Raw genomic sequence first — 16019 nt, forward strand, 5'->3', positions numbered from 1 at the left:
GTCCCCTGTGCACCTGCTGCAACGGCGTCCACGCTCCGGGCCTGGGTGCCCCCCACGCACGGGGGGCCCTCTCTCTCCTTCTGGGCTGGAGTTGAAACCTGGCCCCAGCCCTGGCAACTGAGGACCATTCTTCTGCTCGGACCGGGGCCCCACGCGTGGGTTCAAACGTGCTTCTCCCGTGGGCCCTCTGCTGCTCTTTCCACCTCCTGCGGCCGCAGTGTGTGAACAGCTTGGCTTCGAGTCGTCACGTGGCTGAACTGAAACACAGTGGCTTTTTACAGGAGGCGCCCACTTCCTGGGCAGAGCTGAGCCAGGCAGATGGTCCGAGGGCTGGGCCCCGGTTTCCGAGCCGACCCCCATGCCTTCGAGGATCCCGGATCCCATGCCGGCCCATGAGGGTTAAAGGCTCGTGACCTCGAGCTTGGAGTCGGGCGGGGGGAGGGTGGTGACGGGAGGCTCTGCCCTCCCCCGGATTTTCGTCGCCTTCCTGTAACTGCTGTCGCCGGGCAGCTTGCAGGCTCCTGGGCTCCAGGCACACGCTCTGCAGTGGTGACGTCACTGGTGGTGGTGACGTCCGTCCTGGGCAGCTCTTGAGAGGAGGCACAGGAACCACGGCCTCGCTGCCAGGTCCCTGTCCTCAACTTCCCGTCCAGGACCCGTGCCTGCCGCTGCCGCGTGAGCTCCGGCCCTCCCGCAGGAGGGGCGGTGTCACACCCAGCCTGCCTCCTCTGCTTGCAGGACAACTGCCCGCTCCTGCCTAACTCTGGGCAAGAGGACTTTGACAAGGACGGCACTGGGGACGCCTGTGACGACGACGACGACAACGACGGCGTCAGTGATGAGAAGGTGGGGGCTGTGCCGCTGGGGCTCCTGCTCGCGGCTCGGGGCACGGGCAGAGCCGGAGAGCAGCGCTCCGGGCGGGGCCTCCTGCGTCCTGGGGCTGCTGCCCCGCGTGAGAAGCGGGCGGGCTGCGGTGGGCGCGTCCGGCCTGGCCTGTCCGCAGGCCAGCTTTTCAGGACGCGGGGCTGGCCGGGCGCCCTGCCGGACGCGCTGTTGGGTTTAACGCGCTTCCAGCTGCGTGAAGGGCACGCGCCTACCTCCTCCTGGGGGTGCCGGCAGGGGTGCTGTGGCCTGCCCGAGTGACATCCCCGCTCCCTGCATTTAGGGCGTTAGGTTGACCCTCTCCTGGGAGAACTGCTGCCGACATGCAGGTGCAACTCGTTGGCACCTGATTCAGGGGTAGCGCAGGGGGAGCCCCGCGAGTCTCAGCCGCAGATTTACTGCATCAGACTCGACCGACCCGTCGACTCCCGCCCTCGACGGGTCTGTGTCCAGCCTCGGCCCAAAGTACACGGCACGTCACCCTTTCTGTAAAGCCCCAGGATGTTTAGCCGGGGCAGAGATGCTGCCGGATGGTTTGATGGGAAGACGCCATCCGGCGGTTTTCCTTGTCGGCCTTGGTGACCCGGAGCGGCTTCGGACGCCCGCCTGCCCGCGCCGAGCCGTTTCAGACCAATCGCAGGCATCCCTGCCCCGCGAGGCGCGTCAGGTTCCTCCCGTGCGTTTTCTTCCAGGACAACTGCCAGCTTCTCTTCAACCCCCGTCAGTTTGACTATGACAAAGACGAGGTTGGGGACCGCTGTGACAACTGCCCCTACGTGCACAACCCCGCACAGATCGACACCGACAGCAACGGGGAGGGCGACGCCTGCTCCGTGGACATCGACGGCGACGGTCAGTCCCCCGGTCGAGGCCTGGTCAGCCGCGCTGCGCTCTGGGTATCAGGCGAGCTCAGCTCTGTCTGCACCTGCCATGAGGCAAGGCGTCCCTGAGCTGGTCCCGCAGGAGCCCGGCCCCGTTCAGCTCCTCTTTCCCCGTGCGTCCCTGGAACGGGTCGCCAGCCGCGGGATCACCTACGGGAAACCGCAGACTCGGCGCCTTCCTTTTCCGGATCCCGGGCTCCAAGCCCTGTGTCCGTGTGTCCGAGCCCCGCGTCACCTCTCATGCCCCCCTCTGCCCACAGCGGTTCCCTGTCTGACCCACCGTACCTCTGAGCACGGCCCGAGGGCAGCCTGGGCCTGGCCTGTGCTCCCGCCCTACCCCCACACCATCTTCACTGCAAAGCTCCCGGGGTTCCAGGTGGCCCAGATGCTGCGAACCCCTGACAGCACCAGGCTGCCGGACCCGAGAGCCGTGCCCTGGGGCAGAGCCGCCTCTCTCGGCTCCGCCTGGCCCTGGGCGTCCATGGCGCGGCTGTGGCTTGACACACTCACCCCCACGCCTTCCGCCTGCCCACCTGCGTTCGTCTCTGGCTGTTTCCTTGGGGTGACTTGGCATCATGTGGACCCACTGCCACCGGCACCAGGGCGGGGTCTGGCCTCCATGTTCTCCAGGGCTCCGAAGGCTGGGCCTCTCCTCCCATCCCGTCTGTGAGGTCGGATGGCGGGCATCCCTCGGGGTCCTCGCTGCCCGGCCCCGTGGCCCCCCCACCTGCCCGGCACCTGATGCCCCGCTGACTCCGGAGGGCTGGCTTTCCCCTTTGAGTCTGATTACCATTGGTAATGGTTTTCACGAGCCCAGAGGCGGTGAGATTCGCCGTCTGATTTCCGATGTCTGGAACCAGATGTGGCAGTTACCGCGCTGCAGCCTCTGCCCTCGTGGTTTTCCTGCTGAGGTGCGGAGTGGCTGGGGGAGTGGGCCCGGAGCTGACGGGCTCCTAGGAGCTCCACACCCCTCTCCGAGTGGGCGTCAGGGAGATACGGTCAGCGTGTGGGCCCAGTTGTCATCCCTGGTGTGTGTCAACTCCTCCGGGAGTTGGTTCTGCTCCCACCTGAGGGGACTTTGATTTTAATGGGAAGCCCTCCATGAATTCAATAATCCTTCCATCTTATGATTTCTTAGACCCGCTTTTTACTCGACAGAAGTTTGGCTGTCAGGTATTTAACGTGGTGGGGGGGAGCCACATGCTTGTCCCCTCCCAGTTTATGCCTCCATCCCGCTCAATCCTGCAGATGTCTTCAACGAGCGAGACAACTGTCCCTATGTCTACAACACCGACCAGAGAGACACGGACGGCGACGGTGTGGGCGACCATTGCGACAACTGCCCCCTGGTGCACAATCCTGACCAGGTAGTAGCCTGGGGTGGATCAGGCGTGAGAGGAGGGGGTCACGGATGTGGGCCGCTTCGCGGTGTTCCGTTTGCTCTGCCAGGACCTGAAGGCAGAGGCTTTTCAATCATTTTAACTGGAAGCATTTGCAGAGCTCGAGCCTAGCAGGGCTTCAGTCTCGCTGGCCGCTAACCATCTGGGCATCTCCCCAAGGCAGGCGTGGGCAGGCGCTTCTCCAGCTCTGCCTCTGGGAGACGCAGGGAGGACATGGCGGGTCGAAGTGGTTCGCGGACCTTGTGGGAGGGACAGAGGGACAGACTTGGGCAGCTGTCCCTCCCCAGGCTTCCTGTGGGAGGGCTCGGGGAGACCCTGGACCGCGCACATGGGGTGAGGGTCCAGCCCACACGCCGGCATCTGTTTCGCTGGACGGATGCTCAGGGCGCTGTCCCCAAACCCTGTCCCCAGACGGACGTGGACAATGACCTCGTGGGAGACCAGTGTGACAACAATGAGGATGTCGACGAGGACGGCCACCAGAACAACCAGGACAACTGTCCCTACATCTCCAACGCCAACCAGGCCGACCACGACCACGACGGCAAGGGCGACGCCTGCGACTCGGATGACGACAACGATGGAGTCCCGGATGACAGGGACAACTGCCGGCTAGTCGCCAACCCCGACCAGGAGGACTCGGACGGTGGGTGCTGCCCAGGCAACGCGCAGAGCCTCAGCCCTCAGCCCGTGGGGGGGGGGGTGGTCCGCAGGGGGCTCGGCCTCTCCTGCCAGAGCCTCAGGCCGCACTACGGTGCAGAGCTGTGCACGAGGGCAGTTTGCATGTCCCCTGGCTTCTGCTCGCATGCCCGGGGGACATGGTTTCCAGGGTGCAGACCTGGCTGACCAGGTGCCGCGTAGAGGATGCGCGCCCACCATGGACGAGGTGGGGACCTGGGGTTTGAGCCAGCGGGACCCACGGGCTCACGGAGGACTCACTGATCTGAAGGGCAGCTCCAAGGACCCCCCTCCCGCCCCCCGCCTCACCCCCAGCAGCATGGGGCTCATTCTAGACGTGAGAATGGATGGTCCTGGCCCGCAGCCGCTGGGCCCGGGAGGGGCTTGCAGGGCGACAGGCAGCCTTTCACAGGAAGCAGGGGTGGGGCTGCGGTGGAGGCCAGGCTGGCGCACGGGGCATGTCCGTGGTTTGGAGGCACCTCACACGGGAGCCTGTCACACGGCAGTGGCGGGGGGGGGCGGGGGCGTGTGTCAGGCTCGAACGCCGAGAAGTCGTTTGAAGGCTGTGATGGGAAGTCAGGTTGAACGCGGAGTCGTTTCTCCTTCTGAAGCAGTGGGCGCTAAGTGGGCTAGTTTGGCCGGTGGCATCTGCCTGTAGGAGCGTCAGCATCTCCAGGAGCCGCAGGGCCCGGAAGGTCTCAGGGGGCGTCTCTCCAGGTGCAGGCTGGTCCCCGCCCTCTAAGCCGCCCCCGCCTCACTGGGCACTTGGACGAGGTGCTCCCCCGAATGAAGTTTGTTTTCGAGAAAGAGTGTCTGCTTTAAACACCGCAGGGGGCGGATTAGGGTGATGCTTGCGGTTCCGAGGACGAGCAGGGCAGAATCTGGAAGTTCAGCTTCATGGTACTCGGCAGCGTCCAGTTTTGGTCCCTGATTTCACGTTCAGAAGGAAGCGAGGTGACTCGACAGGAGCTTGGGTGGCGGGCGTTGCTGCGGGACGTGTCACAGCAACGTTTTCCAAAGTGTCCAGACGCTTCCCAGCGTTCGGGCCAAGCGCCAGAGGTCATGACACACAGCCAAGCTCTTACCCCCGTTTTCAGAGAATCGCCTCTGGCTCCCTCAGACACAGAAAGGCAGGTGGCACACTGTTCCTTGGTCTTTTCTCTGCTTGTCCTTGGTGACAGGTGATGGGCGTGGCGACGCTTGTAAAGACGACTTTGACAACGACAGCGTCCCGGACATTGACGACGTGTGTCCCGAGAACAATGCCATCAGCGAGACGGACTTCCGCAACTTCCAGATGGTGCCCCTGGACCCCAAGGGCACCACGCAAATCGATCCCAACTGGGTCATTCGCCACCAAGGCAAGGAGCTGGTGCAGACGGCCAACTCCGACCCCGGCATCGCTGTGGGTGAGTCTCCCAGTTGGCGCCACCCTCGGGTCCTGCCTGAAGGCGCCCAGGGGCACGCGGCTGCCCCCTAAAACCCTGGGCTGCCCTCCCGTCTTTCCGGGTGGAAGCTGCTCCTTCTGGCCCCTTGGTTTGTAAAATCATCTGCCTAAATGTCTCTGGTGGAAGAACTTGGGGGCGGGCGTGGATCTGCCTCTCTTCGCCTCTGAAGTTTCCGGTGGTCAGCCGCCACTTGGCTGCGGGGACCTGGCCTGTGGGGTGTGACCCGATGCGGTGGCTCTGCCGGAGCTCCGGAGGGGGCTCTAAACAGACTAGCTCGTGAGTGTCACTGGTGTCAGCGTCACAGACGCCTCCCGTCACAGCGAGGAGGAGAGAGCTGCCTTTCCCTGAGCCCCGAGACCCCGGGGCTCGCCGCCGTCTGACCGGCGGCCCCTGGGCCTGCAGGTTTTGACGAGTTTGGGTCCGTGGACTTCAGCGGCACCTTCTACGTCAACACGGACCGGGACGACGACTACGCCGGCTTCGTCTTTGGCTACCAGTCCAGCAGCCGCTTCTACGTGGTGATGTGGAAGCAGGTGACGCAGACCTACTGGGAGGACCAGCCCACGCGGGCCTACGGCTACTCCGGAGTGTCGCTCAAGGTGGTGAACTCCACCACGGGCACCGGCGAGCACCTGCGCAACGCCCTGTGGCACACGGGGAACACGGAGGGGCAGGTGAGGGCGCGTCTCCTCCGCCCCCGGGACACACCCACCGCTGGTTCCGTTCATTTGAACGCACAGCTTCCATCTCTTCTTGGGCCCCGGGCTCCTTAGAGATGCCAGGCCCGGGCTTGCCACACCCTCGGTCATCCGCTTGCGCGTTAAACGAGCGCGGCCCTCTTCTAGCGGAGGGGAGAGCTGGGTTTCAACGTTCAGTGTTTTGCCCAAGGTCCCCGTCGACGCGGCCGGGCGCCGGTGCTCTTCGCACCCATCTGCGGGGTCCGGTGCGTGGACTCGACCTGCACCCGGCTTATACTGTCTGTGAACCGCTTGGGAGGGAGATGGGGCAGCGGCAGCCCCAGGCGCCCCTCGCAGAGCAGCGCTTCTCTCCCGTTTGGGGCTGAGCTCTGTGGTCCAGACACGGGAGCCGCCGGCACTCAGGGGCGTGTCTTTCCTCAGGTTCGTACCCTGTGGCACGACCCCAAAAATATCGGCTGGAAGGACTACACTGCCTACCGGTGGCACCTGACCCACAGGCCTAAGACGGGCTACATAAGGTGAGGTAGCTCCGTACCAGCTGTGCTTCTGCCAAGTGGTCGTCGCCTCTCAAGGGTGGCGTCACGCAGGAAAGGTAACTGCAGCTCTGCAGACGTGCCTGTGACTCGGTTGGAGCACAGGGTCGAGTTTATTCCTGACACTGTGAATGGCTGAGCTTAAAACACATCTCTGAACAAAACTTTTACAAAACCAGTCAGCAGAATCTGCTTCTCTTGGCAGAACAGAGTTCGTAACAGCGGGTGGTGAAAACCACATGCAGATGATTTAAACTTAGGTTTTTTGCAGAGTTAAGCTTGGTTCCTAAGAGCGAGAGCCAGTCTCAGCAGGGGGCTGTGTGTCCTTGGGGACAGGACGCGGGTAGGGGAGGTGCAGGCTGGCTGAGGGCAGTGTGTCCGCAGGGAGCCTCCTGTCCACTCCCGCATGGCCTCCTGTCTCCGGGCGTTTTGGGTGCATCCCTACCTGCAGGGAGGAGCCCGCCCTGCTGTCCCACAGCGCACAGTCCCTAGGGACAAAGCAGGTGTCGCAGAGCAGGATGATGGCTAAGAGGTCGCTGACACCTGGGGGAGAAGCTGGCGCCCCGGCGTGGGGGGGTGTGACAGGGAGGCAGGAGGCTCTGGGGTCACGCTGTGTCCCCACCTTCTGCCAGACGTGCTTAAACTCCCCCCCCTCACCCCCAGAGTCTTAGTGCACGAGGGAAAACAGGTGATGGCCGATTCGGGACCCATCTACGACCAGACCTACGCGGGCGGGCGCCTGGGCCTGTTCGTCTTCTCTCAAGAAATGGTCTACTTCTCGGACCTCAAATACGAATGCAGAGGTGGGTGTGAGACCCGTCACCGGGGCCGCGTGCGGCACACGGAGTTGGGGAGGAACAGAGGTGCTGAGCCTTGAGCTGGTGGCCCGTCCCTAGCAGAGGTTTTGCCCGGTCAGCTTAGGTTGATTTTGTCTGTCACTCGGTTTGTTTGAAGTTGGGTGTGAACGTCTTTGGCAAGACATTCGCTTCTCAGTTCCCCCCAGGCTCCACCTGTCTCACTGGGCTCTATCCCTTGCTTCCTGTATTTCCCACACCCTCTGGGCCCCTAACGGCATTCTGGATTGTTGCCCTTGCTGGAAGAAAAGAAGGAAGGAAGGAAGGATGGGCGGGGCAGAGAGGGAGAGAGGGAGGGAGGAAAAGAGCAGGGGGACGTGGAGTGGGGAGGTCCTCTCTAGCTACATCTCTAGGAGTGTATTTGAATCAAATACATAGACCCAAAGAGAGCTGGCTTCTCCGTGCTCTAAGACTATCAAAATGAAAATATCCCCTTTCTTCAGATGAGGTAAATAAGACTCAGACTTGCTTCTCAAAAATCACACAACAAAAATGGTGATCTATCTTCTTGATTGTGGTGAAGCGTTCTCTTCCCCCCTAGGTTAGGTTGCCTTTATGAGAAAGTCCATGTTTCCATCCCATCCATCCGTCCACCATCCACCCATCCACCCATCCATCCATCCATCCATCCTTCCACCCTTCCATCCATCCATCCATCCATCCATCCATCCATCCATCCTTCCTTCCATCCATCCATCCATCCATCCATCCATCCATCCATCCATCCATCCATACTTCCATCTATCCATCCATCCATCCATCCATCCTTCCATCCATCCATCCTTCCATCCATCCATCCTTCCTTCCATCCTTCCATCTTTCCATCCTTCCATCCATCCATCCATCCTTACCATCCATCCATCCATCCATCATCCTCCATCCATCCTCCATCCATCCATCCATCCATCCATCCATCCATCCATCCACCCTTCTAATCCATCCATCCATCCACCATCCACCCATCCACCCTTCCACCCATCCACCCTTCCATCCATCCACCCTTCTATCCATCCATCCATCCATCCATCCATCCATCCACCCATCCACCCTTCCACCCATCCTCCCTTCCATCCATCCACCCTTCTATCCATCCATCCATCCATCCATCCACCCATCCACCCTTCCATCCATCCACCCTTCCATCCTTCCATCCATCCTTCCATCCATCCACCCTTCCATCCATCCATCCTTCCATCCTTCCATCCATCCTTCCATCCATCCATCCATCCATCCATCCTTCCATCCTTCCTTCCATCCTTCCATCCTTCATCCATCCATCCATCCTTCCTTCCATCCTTCCATCCATCCATCTATCCATCCATCCGTCCACCATCCACCCGTCCACCCATCCACCCTTCCACCCATCCACCCTTCCACCCATCCACCCTTCCACCCATCCACCCTTCCATCCATCCATCCATCCATCCTCCATCCACCCACCCATCCATCCACCCTTCCAACCATCCATCCATCCATCCATCCACCCTTCCATCCATCCATCCATCCATCCATCCATCCATCATCCATCCTTCCATCCTTCCTTCCATCCATCCATCCATCCATCCATCCATCCATCCATCCATACTTCCATCTAATCATCATCCATCCATCCATCCATCCATCCATCCATCCATCCATCCATCCACCCTTCCATCCATCCATCCATCCTTCCCTCCATCCATCCATCCACCCTTCCATCCATCCATCCATCCTTCCCTCCATCCATCCATCCATCCATCCATCCATCCTTCCATCCTTCCATCCTTCCATCCTTCCCTCCATCCTTCCCTCCATCCATCCACCCTTCCATCCATCCATCCATCCATCCATCCATCCACCCTTCCATCCATCCATCCATCCATCCATCCATCCATCCACCCTTCCATCCATCCATCCATCCTTCCCTCCATCCATCCATCCATCCATCCACCCATCCATCCATCCTTCCCTCCATCCATCCATCCATCCATCCTTCCATCCTTCGTTCCTTCCATCCATCCATCCATCCATCCATCCATCCATCCACCCTTCCATCCATCCATCCATCCTTCCCTCCATCCATCCATGCATCCATCCTTCCATCCTTCCTTCCTTCCATCCATCCATCCATCCATCCATCCATCCATCCTTCCATCCTTCCTCCATCCATCCTTCCCTCCATCCATCCATCCATCCACCCTTCCATCCATCCATCCATCCTTCCCTCCGTCCATCCATCCATCCATCCTTCCATCCTTCGTTCCTTCCATCCATCCATCCATCCATCCATCCATCCATCCTTCCATCCTTCCTTCCATCCATCCTCCATCCATCCATCCACCCACCCATCCATCCTTCCATCCATCCATCCATCCACCCTTCCATCCATCCATCCATCCTTCCCTCCATCCTTCCATCCATCCATCCTTCCATCCTTCCATCCTTCCCTCCATCCATCCATCCATCCATCCACCCTTCCATCCATCCATCCATCCATCCATCCATCCATCCATCCATCCCCCTTCCATCCATCCATCCATCCATCCATCCACCGTTCCATCCTTCCATCCATCCTTCCCTCCATCCATCCATCCATCCATCCTTCCATCCTTCCTTCCATCCATCCTTCCATCCATCCATCCATCCATCCATCCATCCATCCATCCACCCTTCCATCCATCCATCCATCCATCCATCCATCCATCCACCCTTCCATCCATCCATCCATCCTTCCCTCCATCCATCCATCCATCCATCCTTCCATCCTTCCATCCTTCCATCCATCCATCCATCCTTCCATCCTTCCTTCCATCCATCCTTCCATCCATCCATCCATCCATCCACCCTTCCATCCATCCATCCATCTTCCCTCCATCCATCCATCCATCCTCATCCATCTTCCATCCTTCCATCCATCCTTCCATCCATCCATCCATCCTTCCATCCATCCATCCATCCATCCTTCCATCCTTCCATCCTTCCCTCCATCCATCCATCCTTCCATCCTTCGTTCCTTCCATCCATCCATCCATCCATCCATCCTTCCATCCTTCTTTCCTTCCATCCTTCCCTCCATCCATCCATCCTTCCCTCCATCCATCCATCCTTCCATCCATCATGCATCCATCCACCATCCATCTTTCCTTTCTCCCATCCGTCTATCCATCCTCCCATCCACCTGTCTTTCCTTCCGTCCATTCTCTCATCCACCTGTTTATCCATCCATCCATCCACCATTCATCCACCATCCATCCATTCGCACATCCATCCATAGTGTAATGTCTTTTTGAAATCGAAATAGTGATATTTATGTCTTTTAAAGATGGAAGTAGCGATATTTAGATTATTGTTTAACAAAATCAATTGGAACAAAACTCACGGTCCTGTCTGCTGAATTCTGCCCCCTGTGTTTTGCAGATATCTAAACCAGATTTGCTGTGTTTCCAGCAAAGTACTGTAGAAGCGGTCATCCAGACAGCTCAGTGCATCCCGGTGCTCACGGCTTCTCTCTCTAGCAGCACCTCTGTTCTCGACCCCTCACTCTGAGTGGTTCTCCACCTCCTGCCACCAGCCCAAGCCCAAGCGCCTTCAGAGGATGAATGTTACTGGAGCCAAAGATACACATCCAGCTCCACTGCAGGAAGACCGGTGCGGTGACACATGAGACTTTACGTGGAGTGAAAATTGAGCATGATACTATGTTTTTTGTTTGTTTAAAAAGAATGACGTTTACATATGAAATGTAAGTACTTACTGTATTTATGTGTATATGGAGTTGAAGGGGATTTTGTGCATAAGCCGTTATCATAAATTAAGCAGGAAAATTATGGCTACACTGCTTTCAGTGCTTTCAGTTGGGTGGGCGAGCACCCAGATCCTGTTAGGTCAATTGTAAAGAAGGGTCAGCTCAAGTGGGAGGTAGTGCCGTCGTAAGACGGAGGTCAGAGGGTGATGTGGCCGTGGTAACTGCCTGGAACATGAGAATGGATCCCAGGAGTGAAAGAGCCCCTCCCCACTCTCCTGTCCCGCAGTGGGAGCCCCAGGGGCGCAGTTCTGTCCAGGAAGGAATGTCTTGCAAAGGGCTCATTTCTGCAAAGACGTAGGACGGGGAGGGTGGCCCTTCGAGGCGGGGCAGACCTGGGCGAATCCTCGGCACTTGCCTCCGCATTCTGGTCACCAGAATCCTTGCTGGAGCATCTCCTGTGGGCCTGCTGCTGGGGGAGCGCCAGCTGAAAAGCAAATGGGCGACCGCACTTTGGCATCTCACCCCATCCCAGAGGCTTTGACACCTCAGACAGGTGGCTTTTACCTAACTCGGTAACACATTTCATTAAGGTTCCGGTCATAAATGCTGTGTTAATATTTATTGAATGAATGCAGAATGAAGTTCCATCCACCAGTAACTTATTTTAAATAAGCCAAGTAGCCCCATGTAGTATAATTTCTAGACGTAAACATATAACTAGTATATAAGACACAGTTACAGCAAATATCTTCCTGCGAAAATACACGGCTTGATAATACTACGGTGTCATCCTAACGCGTATGCTACCCAATGTGATGGACTAAATAAATACTAATGAAGAGTTGACCATGGAACCTTAATACATTCTATTGCCGGTGACTTTCATCCTTTCTCGTGGTCATCTATCTGCTGTGTGTAGGATCTTAAGACGCTGGATCCTGAGGACACGTCTGAGCAGACACAGCCATTGATCCGTCATCAGTCGCGCACACACGTTTGGTTTTGTTGTTGCTGTAAGTTGCGTGATCTTTGCGCAGGAAACACTCGTTAATCTCACTCCAGGCGGGGACTCGGGAAGAAGACTTTGTCCGGTCCCTCCTGCGAGAAGGATCTCACTCCACGGCCGGGGAGAGGGCCACGACCCGTCTTTCCTTGCGCCGCCCGTCTCCTAAAGGCATGTTTGTTGCTTCCTCTGAGGTGGATTTTCCTTTTGTTTTGCTGCACTTTCTACCTGTCTTGGTGGGGCTGTATTCCCAAGACCAGGAAGGGCTGGGAAACGTCATTAAATGGAAGTTGTGACGAGCGCGTAGGTTTTCTGTGATGTTTGGGGGACCACGGCGCTGTGGGATGGTCATGTGAATATTTAGAATGTGCCATGTGGTTTTTTGTAAATTATTTATGTTTTTTTTTTAAAAAAACAAACTTCTGGTACAGATGGATGAAACTTCTTTTGTTTTGCCAAAGACTGTAAATATTTATTTATTTGTTCACATGGTCAAAATTTCACCACTGAATCCCTGCATTTAGCTAGAGCCTCATTTTTCTAAAGATTAATAACAGGAAATAAATTGTACAAAGGTTTTCTCTACTGAATCTCTCTCCCTTTTTTGAAGATCTAGCAGGGTTTCCCGCGGGGGAGCGGCAGGGACCCCCAGGAAGAAGAGATGCCCTTCTTGGGGGGGGTGCTCCCTGTGTCCTCTGCAGGCTGAGGGGCAGCCGGTCCCCATGCAGAGAAGCTGTTTAGGGCAGGTTTCACCATGTCCCTGGAGCTGCTCCAGGCCACCCACCACACAACCTGTGGCCATCCATCCTCCAGCTGCTTCTCAGGGCCCGGCAGGGGGCAGAGCCAAGTCCCACCCCGGGGGTGACTGCAGAAAAAGGAGTGACACAGAGGCCCCTCGCGCACACACAGCCAGACCCGAGCGAGAAGCAGCAGACGACTTGGTGGGACACACGTCACCGCGTGTGACCTCTGATGGAGGCCACCCCCTGGCTGGGCTCTCGGGCTCCTGAGCGTGACTGTGGCGCCAGATGTTGGGGACGTGGGAGAGCGGGCGGGGAGGGGACGGCGGGCGGCGGGGCGCAGGGGTGGGCACTTCGGGACGGAACAGGTGCCGGAGCCAGTGTGACGCTCCAGACGTCAGAGGGGCCGCCCCGCGGGACCGGACAGGCGCCCAAGGCCGCCCTGGAGGCCTTGATGCGGGGTGACAGCGGGTGCACTTGTGACGCGGACGCGGAGGGAGAAGCAGACGTGCGTCCCGAGGCCTGGGGGACCTTTGGAAACAGGCGCCGTGGGGGCCGAGGACGCTGCACACGTGCGTTTCACTCAGGAGCAAGCACCTGCTGGTTTCCTAAGGAGCTGAGGGGTCGGGGGTGAAAACAGAAGTTTTCCCGCCTTTAGTCTGGGGGACGTTTCCGGAAAAGGGCAAGTTTCTGACGGGCCCCCGTGGGCGCCACGTCCCCAGCACTGACACTGAGTGGCCTGTGACCGGACGGGTGGAAGGCGACCCGCAGGGGAAAATGGGCTGTGGGCTCTCGTCTCCTCCGCGTGAGGTTCTGCTGCCGGAGGGAAACGGCGCCCTCATTGTCCCCGAAACACACCCCTAACGGCCCCTAAAACTGGGCACGTTCAGGCCTTGTTTTGTGAGGCCCCGTCTGGGGGCGCGGGGGGCCCAGGGTCAAGGAGCCGCCTCAGCCCAGGGGCAGAAACTCCACTGGGTGCCGAGGGGGGCTGTGGGGTTCGGGCAGGGCCCCCGGCCGCTGGGGGTCTGAACCCCTCAGGCAGGTTTTGCTCCGTTGCTCTGAGTTCCCACGTGGGCTTTTGGCCGCGGGAGCAGAGTGGTGTGTGGGCTTTGGGAACACGAGGGGGCCGCACCCCACGGCTCCACCCCCGGTCCTGTGACCTGCAGGCAGGTCGAGGCAGGACGCCTGCAAGGCTCTGCCAGGGACTGGAAGACCCTCGGTCCTGGCCCTGGCATCCTGGGGAGGAGGAGGGAACAGCGGGGCAGGCCTGGCCTCTGCTCCCTGGCAGACACACCTGGCGGGGGTGTGAGGTCCAGCAGGGAGGGGACCTCAGCCTTGGGGGAGCCCAGAAAATCCCTGCCCTGGGGTCTGGGCTTCGAGCTGCCACATGGCAGCCCCGCAGACACTCCTGATTCTTGCTGAGCTGGCCCCGGCCTCCAGTGTCCCCATGGGAGGCGCCTGCCATGGAGGTGGCCCCGAGCCCCTTGGGGGCCGTTGGGTCCTCGCCGCCAGGGCAAGGAACAACTGCGATGACACGCCGGGCTCCCAGAGTGACTTCAGCTCAGGTCTCAGCCACGATGACGGCTGGAAAGCTGGACACCTTCAACTGTGGCTTTTCTCGTAGAGTGACGTCTTCACCCCAAACACACCAGATGCACGCTGAGACTGAGGTCTTGGCATTAGCGCTTCCAGCAAAGAAAGACATGCTCTCGGCTCCACTGACCCCACGGCTCAGCCCGAGGCCATCGCGGCCAACCCGCGTAGACCAAGTGTCCAGTGTGGACGGACCCCACGGTCAGCCTGGGGGACAGCCGCCCACAGCACCTCAGACCCTGGCCACCGCTCCACTCCTACACGCCCAGGCTCTCGGGAGGCGAGCCTTTTTGCCACGGGCTCCCTCCTCACGGCAAGAGGGTCTGCTGGTAACGCCAGTGGTGAGCATTCACGGAGGTGATTTGGAAAAACACAGCGTGGGAAGAGGAAACTGCAGTACGTGAAACTCGCCCCCTCGTTTCCTTTCAAATTGTTGTTTGTTGTTTCTATGAGTATGTTTTTGTTCCGTGGGTTTATTTTTCTATCTGTGAAAATTGTGTAGTTGCCTGAATTGCGATCGAATGTGTATCATTTTTCCCATTTAAATAGCTGAGTTATCAGCAACATGGATGGACCTAGAGAGTCTCATACTAAGTGAAGTAAGTCAGGCAGACATGAATATGGTAGCACTTACACATGGAATCTAAAAAATAATACAGATGAACTTATTTACCAAACAGAAACAGACTCTCAGGAGTTCCTGCCGTGGCGCAGTGGTTAACGAATCTGACTAGGAACCATGAGGTTGCAGGTTCGATCCCTGGCCTCGCTCAGTGGGTTAAGGACCTGGCGTTGCCATGAGCTGTGGTGTAGGTCGCAGACGCGGCTCAGATCCTGCGTTGCTGTGGCTCTGGCGTAGGCCGGTGGCTACAGCTCCGATTCGACCCCCAGCCTGGGAACCTCCATATACTGCAGGAGGGGCCCAAGAAATGGCAAACACACACACACACACACACACACACACACACACACACACACACACACACACACACACAAGAAAAGAAAGAAAGAAAAAGAAACAGACTCTCAGACATTGACCACAAACGTATGGTTACCAACGGTGAACCCTGGGGTGGGGGCTCAATTAAGAGTTTGGGATGAACAGATACACAGCACCACACAGAGTGGGTGAAACAGCAAGGACCTGCTGTCAAGCACAGGGAGCCACATGCAGTGTCTTGTGATAACCCGAGCAGAAAAGACACTGAAAAAGAACACACACCCAGGAACAGAAACGGAATCACTCTGCCGTACACCTGAAACACAACCTGTAAATCAACTATAGTTGAATTAAAAGAAAAAATGGAATCGCTTTGCTTTTAGCACGGTTTCAGGAGTGATGACAGCTGTCAGACATCACTGCGTTGGGAAGAGTGGCCGTCGCCAGCCTCGCGGAGCCAAGCCGGTTCCGCAGTAGCCCTGGCCCCTCTGGGTCAGTCGAAGCTCAGGCCCTAAGTCACTGGACAAGGACACCTGCTAAAATGGCCCATCCTGACACCTGCTTACAATGTGTTCATACAGCTGATTATCCCTTCTGTCTGCTGCGTGTTGTCTGATAAACGACATGATATCAGACTGTTCTAAA

At 58.2% G+C, this 16019-nt stretch overlaps 1 protein-coding gene across 2 annotated transcripts in view; it reads left to right on the forward strand.

Moving 5' to 3' along the window:
• THBS2 (thrombospondin 2) overlaps positions 1-12401 on the forward strand; it is a 28184-nt gene extending 15783 nt beyond the window's left edge. For both annotated transcript variants that reach the window (XM_047769720.1, XM_047769721.1), the window contains exons 14-22: positions 739-846; positions 1575-1734; positions 3012-3130; positions 3575-3809; positions 5023-5250; positions 5692-5963; positions 6408-6505; positions 7184-7323; positions 10771-12401. In XM_047769720.1, coding sequence (XP_047625676.1) covers positions 739-846; positions 1575-1734; positions 3012-3130; positions 3575-3809; positions 5023-5250; positions 5692-5963; positions 6408-6505; positions 7184-7323; positions 10771-10778 — 1368 coding nt within the window. In that variant the 3' untranslated portion in view covers positions 10779-12401. The remainder of the gene's footprint in view (positions 1-738; positions 847-1574; positions 1735-3011; positions 3131-3574; positions 3810-5022; positions 5251-5691; positions 5964-6407; positions 6506-7183; positions 7324-10770) is intronic.
• Positions 12402-16019: the final 3618 nt, after the last annotated feature.

Source organism: Phacochoerus africanus, chromosome 2, assembly GCF_016906955.1.
Source record: "Phacochoerus africanus isolate WHEZ1 chromosome 2, ROS_Pafr_v1, whole genome shotgun sequence".
In the NCBI taxonomy this organism is placed as follows: domain Eukaryota; kingdom Metazoa; phylum Chordata; class Mammalia; order Artiodactyla; family Suidae; genus Phacochoerus; species Phacochoerus africanus.